The sequence below is a fragment of the Mercurialis annua genome, linkage group LG2 (genome assembly GCF_937616625.2).
Source record: "Mercurialis annua linkage group LG2, ddMerAnnu1.2, whole genome shotgun sequence".
Classification (NCBI taxonomy): domain Eukaryota; kingdom Viridiplantae; phylum Streptophyta; class Magnoliopsida; order Malpighiales; family Euphorbiaceae; genus Mercurialis; species Mercurialis annua.
In genome coordinates, this window is record NC_065571.1 from 1,583,248 (window position 1) to 1,596,219 (window position 12,972).

At 31.4% G+C, this 12,972-nt stretch overlaps 2 protein-coding genes across 3 annotated transcripts; one reads left to right on the forward strand and one right to left on the reverse strand.

Moving 5' to 3' along the window:
• Positions 1-27: 27 nt before the first annotated feature.
• LOC126666966 (uncharacterized) lies at positions 28-3,834 on the reverse strand. Its single transcript, XM_050359903.2, has 8 exons — positions 3,652-3,834; positions 2,711-3,198; positions 2,548-2,620; positions 2,372-2,452; positions 2,211-2,274; positions 1,421-1,508; positions 1,252-1,336; positions 28-368 (listed from the first exon to the last, which is right to left on the reverse strand). The coding sequence occupies exons 1-8, from the start codon at positions 3,739-3,741 to the stop codon at positions 330-332; spliced, it is 1,008 nt and encodes a 335-aa protein (XP_050215860.1). The 5' UTR covers positions 3,742-3,834; the 3' UTR covers positions 28-329.
• Positions 3,835-6,645: 2,811 nt separating this feature from the next.
• On the forward strand, positions 6,646-9,631 carry LOC126666967 (plasmodesmata-located protein 2). Of its 2 annotated transcripts, none has more exons than XM_050359906.2 (3): positions 6,646-8,070; positions 8,948-9,055; positions 9,143-9,631. In XM_050359906.2, exons 1-3 carry the CDS (start codon positions 7,287-7,289, stop codon positions 9,148-9,150), a joined length of 900 nt encoding a protein of 299 aa, XP_050215863.1. In that variant the 5' UTR covers positions 6,646-7,286; the 3' UTR covers positions 9,151-9,631. The 2 variants fall into 2 exon arrangements, with proteins under 2 accessions (XP_050215863.1, XP_050215861.1); XM_050359904.2 differs by having other exon boundaries at positions 6,656-8,070; positions 8,942-9,055.
• The last annotated feature ends 3,341 nt before the right edge of the window (positions 9,632-12,972 follow it).

Consider the following 12,972-nt stretch of genomic DNA (forward strand, 5'->3'; position numbering starts at 1 on the left):
AGCAATTCCAGTAATACTAATAAACACTGGAACTGAATTCATGTTTATGCTTATAAATTATAATAAAGATTGAAAATCTCTCAAAATGTGAGATTCAGTTCAAAACTTTTGCCTCAAATCAATATACAAAAGCTATCTTCCAAAATCATACTAGAGTTGAACATTTATGTCCCTCTTTCTTTTTCCGTATTCGTATCAATTTTTAATTGCCCTGCCACCTTTTTTTACATCCGGGGTACTTTCCATACGATGCAGTCGGACGGACTGCTCAATAGTAGAATGAATAAAGAATAAATTGCAAATACTTGATAAGCACTCATCTCCTTGTCTCAGGTGAGGTATTTTGATGAATGTGTAAATCCCCATAGCTGCACAAGCAAGATTTTATTGTAAACATGATGTGTAGTAAAGGGAAAATTTAAGCATTCAGCTAAAAATAATGAAGAATTTGTTTAAAGAGTCATTATAGTAGGTTGTTTCGTACAACCATCACCCATCTATTTGCGAAAAGCATACAACATTTTCAAATTTAACTCTGCGAGACCCACCTGGAGATATATGCTGATACAAGCAATGCATAGGGTTTTTGATATTTGGGTGCCTCAAAGGCACCCAAATTTCCGGATAAGTGCCTCTTTCGGAAATAATTCCGAAAGAGTGCCTGGACCCACATGTTCCGCATTCTAGAAATGCGGAACATGTGGGGTTCCGCATTCCTAGAATGCGGAACACCACTAATTTAAAATTAGTGGTGTTCCGCATTCTAGGAATGCGGAACACCACATGTTCCGCATTTCTAGAATGCGGAACATGTGGGTCCAGGCACTCTTTTGGAATTAATTCCAAAAGAGGCACAACAATGGAAATTTGGGTGCCTATGAGGCACCCAAATATCAAAAACCCCAATGCATAAGGAGAGGAAACTTTGAAAATGCACTAAATAGCATACTAAATATTATTTACTTCTTTTCCATCTTTCAAGGACAAAAAAATGAAGTCATTTCCGAAGATTAAACTATTAAACGCCGATATGTATAAAACTACATCTATAGTAAGACAAACTTGCTGACGTCCATTAGTGCACTTCCTTAAGACCAGAATTTGAGTGGCAAATCAATTAGCACATTAGTCTGATGCATTATTAACCCAATGAGAAGAACAAGAGCGAAAAATAGAAGTGAATTGCTTAAGCAATGATGTGATGCAGGCACTGATTTCAGGTGGAATACAGTTAAGAATATTTATAATTACCTCAACATTTTTCAGTTCAAACTCCGGCTTATGGGCGAGGCATGCGTTCCCATATGTATCACAAGCTCCACTAGTTCCATGTAACCTATTTTAAGAGTGGAATGATTACAAGAAGAGTACAAGACCTAGAAGATCATTGGATATCAACTGAATAAATTAGAGAACTCACAAGTCTCCATCTACGGACAAGGCAAAATTGCCACCGCCTCCAAGTGCTAGTAAGTCATTTAAACACATGTAGTAGTAACGGTTGGCACCTGCTTACATCAGTCAGTCATAAGATCCATTTAGATACATGAAAAAACAATGGTCTTTAGGGTTTATTATATGAGTTAAGGCATCAGTAGCTGGTAAAATTGTTACATCGAAAGACCTAATGCAATCCAATCAAGATCAAATGCAATCGAAAGACCTATATATTCTTTTATTGTTAAAACAAATGAATGTGGGGGTGGGGAGCTTGGACTTCAAGACCTCTAAGTGGCCACGTACAAGAATCAAATTAACAAAAGGCTCATTATAATTTATTGTCCAGGTAGGTAATAGTAATTTTAATCCTTGACTTGACTTCTTTTAACCATTTATATCTCCCAATCACCATTAAAAACTCAAGAGTCATACTTCATTGCAATATTGAGACATTGAAAATAGTATAGTATTATCAAATTAGTTATGTGTAATCACGCAAATATGGTGCGAGATAGGGTGGTTTTATATTATTGAGACCACTCGGCTCTAAATCCTAGTGTCTCCAACAAGAAGCTCTTGCGAATTCTCTTTACAGGAGATTGGTGTGATCATATTATCAGTGGATGCACTGTAGATGCTAAGCAAATATAAATGGGCATGAAATCCGGGAAATGGAACAAGTAATTTTATGTCTTAATGAAGTTGTATGTAATTTTTGAACTCATTCATTACATTGTCCAAAGAGATAAAAATTGGATGCAAGCATTTACCAGTTGGTCTAAAAAGCCTTGGTTCACCATATATAGTTGTGAATACAAATGACTGGTGTGTCCCCTATCAAGAGAAGCACTTACAGTGAACTTTTTGAATTAAAATGAAAAGAGAATGCCAATAATTTAAATCATACACAATACAGTAAAGATAAATTTACCTGATATTTTCGCTTAGGCGTAGGTTTCAATGGACATTCGAGCAGACCACCAAATACGGCACCTTGTCTATCACCGGCAATCTAGAAATATCACAACACAATCTCATCAAAATAAGAAATAGTTACAATGATGAATTGATCATATGGAATTTATGAGGTTATGGAATTTATAATACCAGCAAGCAAGGGCCAGAAAGGTCAGCACTCTTGCGAATAAGCGTCCGAAGCGACATACCATGCTTCAACGTACTGCCCTTCAATTGAACAGGTGGACCATGAATCGAGATATCAACGTAAGTACCAAAGCTTATAAGCTACATGTTTACGAGCAAAACTTACCTGTATAGCAAAGCCCATTGACACCCCTTCACTAAATTAGGAAGGGAAGACTGCAGAAATTCATACAATCCTAACGAAATAAAAGACGACTCTTCCATGAGATCAGGTAATGAGCTCTGCGGAGTCTGCTGTTCACACGTTTCTTCATATACATCACTATCACTACTGCTCCTTCTAGATTCACCATCCTCATTGACGCCACTGGTATTATCGGTTCCTTTGCTGACAGAAACTGCACCGCTTCCTTTACCATCTTTGCAATAATTCTCAAAATAATCATCATCAGTTATCGTGTTGCATTCGTGATACTTAACCGAGTATTCCTCTTGGTGTTTAAAACCTTTACTACCCCATCTAACAGGAAGTGATTGAAGTGGCGTTAAATCATGTTCTTGCTTCTTTACTTTAGACCCACCAAAGTTCAATGAAGGAAGATTAAAAGGAAGATAAGAAGAATACGATTTGCCCTCGCCGGATACCGGCCTGGCCTACACAATCAAATATCTCATGTCACAATGAGTTCTAATAAAATCCAAATGCAAACTGCAACAATTAAACTAAGAAGAACTTCTAGTTTTTATTTAGTCTCTATTTCTCTCATGTTCTTAATCTTCATCACAAAACCTACTGCAAGATTTAAGCTTTCTAACAAATACCAAACACAAACACAATTGAACAACAATGAGCTATAGCTCGGTATAAGCGTTTGTCGGCAATCTGCTAGATCATGCGCTCAATTCCTCCCACATGCGGTACCTCTCCCCAATAATATTTAAAAAAAACACAATTGAACAAATATAAACACAAAAACTAATTTAAAAGATCAACAAACAAATTCAGCTACATTGTACAATATAAATCAGATCTACCATTCTATAATTAAAAAAAAATACAAAACCAATCAAAGAAAACAGCTAATAAAAAGATTAAAAATAAATTACCTGAGAATTATCAGGAGAAGAATTATGATGATGTGAATCAGCAAAAATACGAGACAGCTGATTCGAGACCTTCTCTTTAATTGACTGCATAATTCCAAAAATTTAAGAATGTATAAATTTGCACCCACATAAATTTTCAAAACATAATAGATTAAAGTTTTTTTCTTTTTCAGTTTTTGTAACGTTTGAATAGTGTTTGGCACGAAAGAAAAAGAGGGGAAAGTTCGTCGGTGGGAAAAGAAAAATAATTGTATTGGTTTTTCTGTTTTGTTAGGACAGATTTTTTGAGCGGTAGAAGGATTTAATGTAACTAACTATAACTATGTTTTGTAATAATAATCTATATAAAAATTAAATTAATAAAAACTTTGAGAAATCCCTACTTTTTTTTATCTCTGTGGTAAATTAGAAAGCAAATTTAAATACAAAATTTAGAGTTTTTCTAAGAATGACAATTCAGTTATAATGTTATATGTTATATTTCTGACAAGGACTCGCTTCCATGAGTCGAATTTCAAGAATGTGGACCGCCGACAAATCCACATACTTAATAATTTCGAGTTATAGTGGCACGTAACTCAGTTTCAACTACTTTGTTTGTTAGAGAAGATTTAGCCGCGATTATATTTTTTTGTGTTGAAAACAAACTAAAAAAACTATTCTAAAATAATTATGAGAGTTGTTAATACAAACATCGAATAATGTTTTTTAAACCGTCAAAAAGTTATCCAAATACATAAATGGTTCGCATTGAAATTACGATCTTGAAACGCTTGATTCTTAAAGTTTCAATTTTTTCAAGCCTCATCTTCAATATAGATCCATAAATTATTTTTCAATTCTTAGTTTTATAAGAACATGGATCTAAAGCTCGAAAGGACACTAAAGATTTTAGAAAGAGGTGCGAAGAAACTTAAAAATTTATTCAATTAAAATATAAATCCAGACAATTACTTTAAAAAAGACTTATTGAAACAAGAGCGGTGAAACCATGATTTTTAGAGATCACACCCAAAAACTAAAATAATGAGCTTTATATCTCTCTGAGTTTTAATTCAATTTAATTCCAGTACTGAATAAAATTAGTGATGTAATGAAATTCAACCGTCTTGGATTTAGAAAGAATTTGTGGTTAATGTGATTGAGCACCATAGCATATTGGCTAAACAGACAACAATCAATTATTTGTCTGAAACTCAATCTCTAACATATTGTCTAAAACACAAATAAATGAGAGCCACCGGAAATCTACAATCAATTTCAAAAGAAAGCAGTTTATAAGTATTTTATCCAGATTCAGCTTCAGATTTAGCTATGGCATTCCAATTTAAGCAGTGTTTTAAAATAAAACGCTGCTATAGCCACTAATTTACGGTTTAGCCAGTTAAATAAAAAAAATGTACATATATAAAATATATATGAATATTATCTAAAGAAGTCCATATGTTTAAAAAATACACGTATACAATTTTAACTAATAAATAGATTGAAAAACTAGTAAATAGGAGAAATTTTTATGTAGACTCGGTCTACCACGTCATCCGTAGACCAAACCTATCACATTATGACACGTTATTAAAATGATGGCAATCTTGTAATATTACTATTCAAAGGTGTAAATAAGTAAAAAACGAATTTACAAGATTGCCATCATTTTAATGACGTGTCATAATGTGATAGGTTAGTATACGGATGACGTGGTAGACCGAGTCTACATAAGAATTTCTCAGTAAATAGATCAAAATAAAGATAAAAATAAAGAATCGGGCTACTATTATGCTTTAATCAGTTCAATAATTATTTATTTTTACCGAATTTTATTCAAAATCGTATTTCTAATTTTCAAGGAAGAATCAAAATGGTAAGCTAAGCTTTCTGGTGCTTAAATTGATGATGCAGTTATTAATGTCTCTAATTTCTCGAAGAATATGATTTTTGTTTTCTTTTGTAAAGGGGTTTTAAGAAAGATCATGCATGCATTTGCCTGAATAATTATTTACTAACAAAAAAGCATTATTATTTATTTACTTATGGATGTACTAATGTCTGTGACAGCTATAAATAATTGAAAGACCTCTTCACATGGCTCTCCTCTATAGATTAAATTCTTAAACCAACAACATAGATTTATTTCGACCGTTGAATTTAAAATAAAATATTTAAATATTTAAATTTATGATTAAAAAAGAATTAAATTTGTTAATTTTCAGTCAATTGCATTATAATTTAACGTCATTCTATCGTCATTCTTGATGGCTAAATAGAGTAATCAATACAAAATTAATAAGTTGAAGATGTTCCCGGAGTTACAAAGGAAATATCGAGATCATATTGGTCATGGGTTGAGTTCGGAAATTGAACTCTACAAGATTGAACCTCACGTTATTCCTCAATAGCTTAGCAGTAGATTTTTTTTATTAAACTACAAATTTAAACTTTTTAGATTTTTTATTTTAAGTTAGAGGATCAAAATAAATCTTTATTAATTCATTTTTTATACCATTAGAGAGGAAATATTATTGGCACTTGCATAAAAAATTAATCTTACGATCGTATATATCTACAAAGCGCACGGAACAATTGAGCTATAGCGTATAGCACATCACTGCAACTATTTATGGAACTTTATGCAGACATTAAACACCATGAAAATTAAATAGAGACTCAGCTCAAAAGGATGAAAAAAAAAACTCATTAAATTCAAAATTAAAAACCCTAGCTCCTCAGCTGAACTATATAACTACTCTTTTAATATTTGTAGTCAAACTTCATACCCTTGTACACCACACATGCCCAAATTTATTTTACTACATTCATACCCTCCACACCTATACAATGTAGAGAGAATATTTCTTAACCCTTCCCAATTTTATTATTTTAAAGCCAATTTTTTTGTTCTCATTCTCTTCAAATATTAAAAAAATGGGTACCAAAATCCAAAGATAATTTATGATTCAAATTTCAATAAAAACTTAATATTTTAGTACTTCACTATTATCAATTTGCCAATTGTATTTTTTTGTAGTTTTCTTGTGGAGAAGTGCAACAAAAAGAAAAAAGATTCCCTCTTTCTCATCTCTCTCACTCTGCACATCTTCAGAGGAGCTCAAAATAAAGTAAATCCCAAACACCACAAAACCATTACCTCAAATTTAAAATTTTATTTTTTCAATTCAATGCAAAACAACCTCAAAGCTTGAAACTTTCTTCAGTTTCAACTAAAACCCAACTCTCAAATCCTTAAAAGAAACTCATTTTTTGTTCAATTCAATACAAAGCATTGAAACCAAGCTCAAAGATTAAAACTTTCTTCAGTTTCAACTAGAACCCACATCTCAAATCCTAAAAAAACTCATTGTTTCACTCATATTTTTTTTAAAAAATTCAATGCAAACCATTGAAACCAAGTTCAAAGATTGAAACTTTTTTTAGTTTCAACTAGAACCCACTTCTCAAATCCTAAAAAAAAGACTCATTTTTCACTCATTTTAATTCCCAATTCAATGCAAACCATTAAAACCAAGTTCAAAGCTTAAAACTTTCTTAACTTCCAACCAAAACCCATATCTCAAACCCTTCAAAAAACCTCCAAAAACCACCATGATTTAATCTATCAAAAACACTCTACAAACCCCATGGGTTTTCACTCAAAACCCTACCACCACCACCTCCTATACCTCTCATTTTTCCTCCTTCTCTTCACAAATCTTGCTCAATCCGGCACAGATTACACCACATTAGTCTACAAAGGCTGTTCCAAACAATCATTTCAAGATCCAACCGGTGTATACTCCCAAGCACTCTCAGCTCTCTTCGGTTCCTTAGTCTCCCAATCAACCAAAACCAAGTTCTTCAAAACCACAACCGGCACCGGCTCGACCACCATAACCGGTCTTTTCCAATGCAGAGGTGACCTGAGCATTGGTGACTGTTACAAATGTGTGAGTGGACTACCAGTTTTAACTGACAAACTTTGTGGCAAAACTATTGCAGCCAGGCTCCAGCTTTACGGGTGCTATATTTTGTATGAAGTGGCTGGTTTTGCTCAAATTTCTGGCATGGAAATGTTGTTCAAAACGTGCGGTGCTAATAGTATAGCTGGGAGTGGATTTGAAGAGAGGAGGGATACTGCGTTTAATGTGGTGCAAAATGGGGTGGTTAGTGGGCATGGTTTTTATACTACTAGCTACCAATCTATGTATGTTTTGGGCCAGTGTGAAGGTGATGTGGGGGATTCTGACTGTGGTGAGTGTGTTAAAACTGCTGTTCAGAGAGCTCAAGTTGAGTGTGGGAACTCTATTTCTGGACAGATTTATTTGCATAAGTGTTTTATTAGTTATAGTTATTATCCTAATGGAGTTCCGAGGAGGTCTTCATCTTCTTCGGGTTCGTCGTCGTCTTCTCATGGATCTTCTTCAGGTAATGTCTAAAAAGATTGTTTTTTTGTTTTTGGTTTTGGAAATCTAGATACTGTAAACTAGGTAGCATGGACACTAAAAAACGGGATACTTGCTTATTTTGACACGGCGAAACTGTGTTATTTGAAGGGCTTTTTTGTGTTAAAAATGAAGTTTCGTTTGAAACGCCAAGTGTCCAATACGTTTTTTGAACAGAAAAGGTTAATTAAATGAAGTGTTTGTGCTAGATGATAGAAAACCTCAATTTCTATGCATTTTGGTAATAAATTAGAGCTTCTGTTTTATGAGGCTTGTTGGGTGGTTGATTTTTTTATTGCTGCTTAGTAGTATTTATTAAACTCAAAGATTTGGTTTTAATCTAATAAATCTGTGGGTCTCTTTAGTTTTAAATAGAGATTAATTGGCTAGGAAATGTTTTGCATAATTAAAGATTGGTGCTATTTTGATTGTAAATTGTAATGGTTTAATTAGTAAATCATATAGGTAGATGGACCTACATAGAACTTAAGAGCTTATCATGAATGTCAGTTATAATGCTATTAGTATAGAGTTAGTATTATTTTGTTCATTTAAAAAAGAATATTTAATAAACGTTTCTTTTACTCCTTGAACTTAGCATCAAAGACCAAAGTAGAATAAATTCGTAATTTTGGATAAAAGTACCTACAATTTATCAATTTTTTGCCAATTTACACCCTAATCTAACGTCGATCTTAATAATCAAAATATTTTATTTAAAGTTGACAAATTCTAGTTTTTTTTGTCTAAATTCAAATCTTTTATGACAAGTTGGAAAAACAAAATGACCATTGATTAACTTTTTTAATTCTAAAAAATTAATTTCCGACTCCGCCGCTATTGGTTGATTGTAGGAACAGGGCAAACTACAGGAAAGACAGTGGCAATAATATTAGGAGGGGCAGCTGGAGTTGGATTCTTGGTAATTTGCTTGCTTTTTACAAGAGGCTTGATGAAGAAACATGATGGTATTCAATCTTATCATTCTTTTGTCATTTTTAAATTTTTTTTTGTTTCCTAATGCTGAAATGGCTGGCATGTGTCTTTTTGTGCAGATTTTTAAGAGGCAGATTTAAATCTTAAAAGAGGCAAACATCCTTTTAATTTATTGATTTTGAGGTGGATTCTTCTTACATTTTATCTTCTTTGCAATGAAAAAAAAATGAAGGACTGTGGTGGACACAATTTTTGGTGGAGAATTATAGGTAGATATGATGCTAAAATGTGGGGTCTTTTGTAAAATTTTGGTGGCATCCATTATTTTTAGAAAAATTATTATTACCTCTTAAAATTAGGTTAAAATTACTCATTTCCCCCAAATTGTAATGAAAATTTCAGTTAAATTTTTGATATTTGGAGAGAAAATAGTAATTTTGACATAATATTAGGGTGGATGAAAATAATTTTTCTAAATATTTTTGTTTCTTTTTACAAAGGTGAAAAAGAAAAATGGGTTGTATTGGCTACTTTAATATTTTTTTGTCAAGTGGCCATAGTCCATGTGGATGTTTGTCTCTTTTTTGAGTTATTTAGACAGTTTTTCAGACTGATGTTTTTTTTATTTCTTCAATACTTTATGCTTTTTAAAAAGTTTGAAAAGTAGTCACATTTATTTCTCTCTATAAACTCACTAACTTACAGTTGGGTTTGTAATTTTTTGCTTGGATTTACTCTTATTTTAAGCACCTTATTTACTAGGAAGGACTAAAATGTTCAACTCTAATGGACCCCAAGTCACCTTATTTACAAATTATCTACCGAGTTCAACTTGGGTGAGAAAATATTTGTTAAATTGAAATAATCGATTTATTTTAATTAATCTTATTAAGTATTTTTGTTTAACTCAATCATTTTGATTAATAAAATAATTTAATTTAATTGTAATTATGAATTCTAAAAATTTGAATAACTAAATGGCAAAAGGTACAAAAAAACTCTTGATTTTTTTTAAAAGTACAATTCAACCTTTTTATTGTTTGGACACTTTTAAAATTGAACAATTAGACTCTCATTGTTTTAAAATCAAACAAATAAACCTTTTTAACTTATTTTTTGGACACTTGCTCCCTTAAATTTTCGGTAAATATTTTAAACATTAAAATTATTTTTTAACTTTTTTCCTATATGATTATGAGAGACATATTAGCCATTAACGAGTGTTTTTAATGGTGTTGGACGAAAGAAATTATTTTATCTATTTGAAAACAAATAGGACTTAATTATACCCAGAAATGACTTCGAAAAAAAAAGTTATATCCAAAAATAAATAAAAGGGTTGATAAGTATTTTTGTGAAAACTACGAGATTTTTTTTGTACCTTTCGCCTAACTAAATTAATTGTATAGTGTTTTTTTAAAAAAAAAAATGTTTAAGTAATAATACTTGTGTCCCTATCTGAAAAAATATTAATAATAAATAAGAAATACAAGTGTTCAATCTTACGTGATGTTTATGCAATTTGTGGATAATTACTAACAATAAATAAGATATACAAGTGTTTGGTTAAATTGCAAACATTTTAAAACTTTGGTTAAAATTGCCAAAGATCAAATAGGCATTGCCACATAGGTATGGTTTTTTGATAGCATGAAGGTCATGAGAAATTGGGCAAACGCTATTAAATCTTGAACAAATTAGCTCTAATCGTAGCAAACATTTGAAATTGGGTCAACATTATAAAATTTGAAAGTATTGGTTAAAATGATAAGAAGTTAAATAAATGTGATTTTTTTGTTCCATTAAGCCTTAAGTAAACTATTACTATTAGCTTTCTTAAAACATAATAATGCTATGTTAATCTAAAAAACTGAATGATTATTGACTTTTTCATAGTCTATAAGTAACTAATTACTTGGACCCACTCAATCTTCTTCTATAAGACAATGAAATAGACAACTAGTTGGTGCTTATAATTTCTTGGCAGCATAATTGCTAAAGTGTCGCATTTTAGGCAAGATCATAGGCAAATTCCTTTGCATAGGGCTTTTAAAGATTGCTTTTTTTTGTGTGCGCCAAAGATAGAATACGACTTTTAAAATTTCAGTTTGTTAGTTGTTAGTTATAGAGGTAGGAATTGAACTCATGACCTTTTGATGTATCTAGAGACGCCTTAACCATTTAAACTAAGTTCACAATAGCTTTTAAGGATTGCTCATAGTCCCACTTCTCATCAATTAGCTATCATACTAAAAAATGTTAGTTTTCTGTTTGGTATCTATAGACTTTTTAGCCTCACAATTTTTAAGAATAAAAGACATAAAAACATGCATGCACATACTTCTCTCACATGGCTTGTCTTCAAACAATACTTGAGCTCCTTTTTCTTTATGTTTATTTTTCATACATTGGGCAGTCTTTTTTTATAGGATTGTTTAAAAGAAAAAAAAACAAATTCACAATTTACTCTTTTAACGATTTAAGCACATCTTATAATTTGATATAGAACTTCTAAAAAATTTATTATTAAATACCATTTTTTTATTAAAAACACAAACGACATAATTCGATAACAGAGAAATACTTTCAAACCAAAAATGCCAATAAATAAAAATTACACCTATTTATGCTATATTTTAAAATGGTAAAAGATATATAGATTTTTTTTTTGCAAATACTCCTTTATTTGTTAATTTTTTTTCTAGGTATAATTTAAGATAATTTAACAAAAAAACTATTATTTTTTATTTTGTTATCATATTAAAATATTTGTACTTTCCATATTTTATAAAAAACTCTAAAAAAATCCCTTAGAGATGATTCGTTCCGTTGTAACAATCTAGCACAATTGATGTCGCTAGAATCGAGACTCTTGTAATCGTTTCTTTTTCTTAATAAAAATTATATCTTTCCACAAAAAAAAAAACAAAAAATGTACTTTCGCTATTCAATTTCTTTTCTGCATATGTTCTTCTTGGAGTGTTGAGGATCACAGCCAAGCACATAAGAACCGCACAGTAAAACCAATAATTGATCAATCTTTCTTCTATTGTTTAAACACAATACTGTTGTCAGATCATTAAAATTAGCATTTTATAACTTATTTTTTTAACTTTGATTTTTTTCAGTAAAATTATGTCAATGATTTCCAAATCTTACTGTTTGATGAATCGGCCCGGCCAATCAGATCCAAGATTTTTGCATTGATGAATGGGGGCAACCAAGCTAGAAGACAGTTTCCCGTAATTAAGAGTAACGAGTTGGACTAGTTATTAGCTATCTAAATCTGACTCAAAAAAATTGATATCAACTTAAAAAATTCAAGCCGAACTTGAGTATAAATTAAAGAGGTTTGTGAGGCTCGCGAGCCTAAACAAAACTCTTATACACATAAATTAACTTTTTATTATATTAATTTTTTAAGCTTTTGCATTTAAAAATGTATCATTTTAATTGATTAAATTACACAATCTACAGTGGAAAAAACAATAGAAAAAACAACAAATATGTTAATTATTTAATAATTATTTTTATTTTATTGAACTTGAGTTGAGCTCGAGCTCAAACTTGAGAATTTAAGCTCATTCAAGCTCAGGCCAAATATAAAGCTTGACCTAATTCGGGATCGAGTTGGCCTGTTTACACCTCTTCCCATATTCACACATTATGTTTCCCTCCCATTTCTACAAACAGTTTGAATGCATAATGAACCAGCACCAATCCTCCACGCCCAAGCCATAAAATCACCACACAGGCCTTTCAGTAGTGATTATTTGATTACGGACACACTGCCCTTTTTGGATTGGATAGAAACGTGGTTATAGGTAATTGTTTGATTGATGAGTGGAAAAGCAGGAGAGCGAAAATTACTCAAAATTGACTCAATATAAGCTCGAGCTTCAAAATACTCGGCTCGATAAGCTCGCAAGCATAATCAAACTTTAGTCAA

Bases quoted from the DNA above. Each gene is read 5' to 3' on its own strand.
- LOC126666966 (XM_050359903.2), bottom strand. From the start codon at position 3,741: ATGCAGTCAATTAAAGAGAAGGTCTCGAATCAGCTGTCTCGTATTTTT. The intron at 3,199-3,651 runs GTAATTTATTTT...TTGATTGTGTAG, and splicing joins CTTCTCCTGATAATTCTCAG to GCCAGGCCGGTATCCGGCGA. The intron at 2,275-2,371 runs GTAAATTTATCT...TTCTCTTGATAG, and splicing joins CGCCTAAGCGAAAATATCAG to GGGACACACCAGTCATTTGT.
- LOC126666967 (XM_050359904.2), top strand. From the start codon at position 7,287: ATGGGTTTTCACTCAAAACCCTACCACCACCACCTCCTATACCTCTCA. The intron at 8,071-8,941 runs GTAATGTCTAAA...GGTTGATTGTAG, and splicing joins TTCTCATGGATCTTCTTCAG to GAACAGGGCAAACTACAGGA.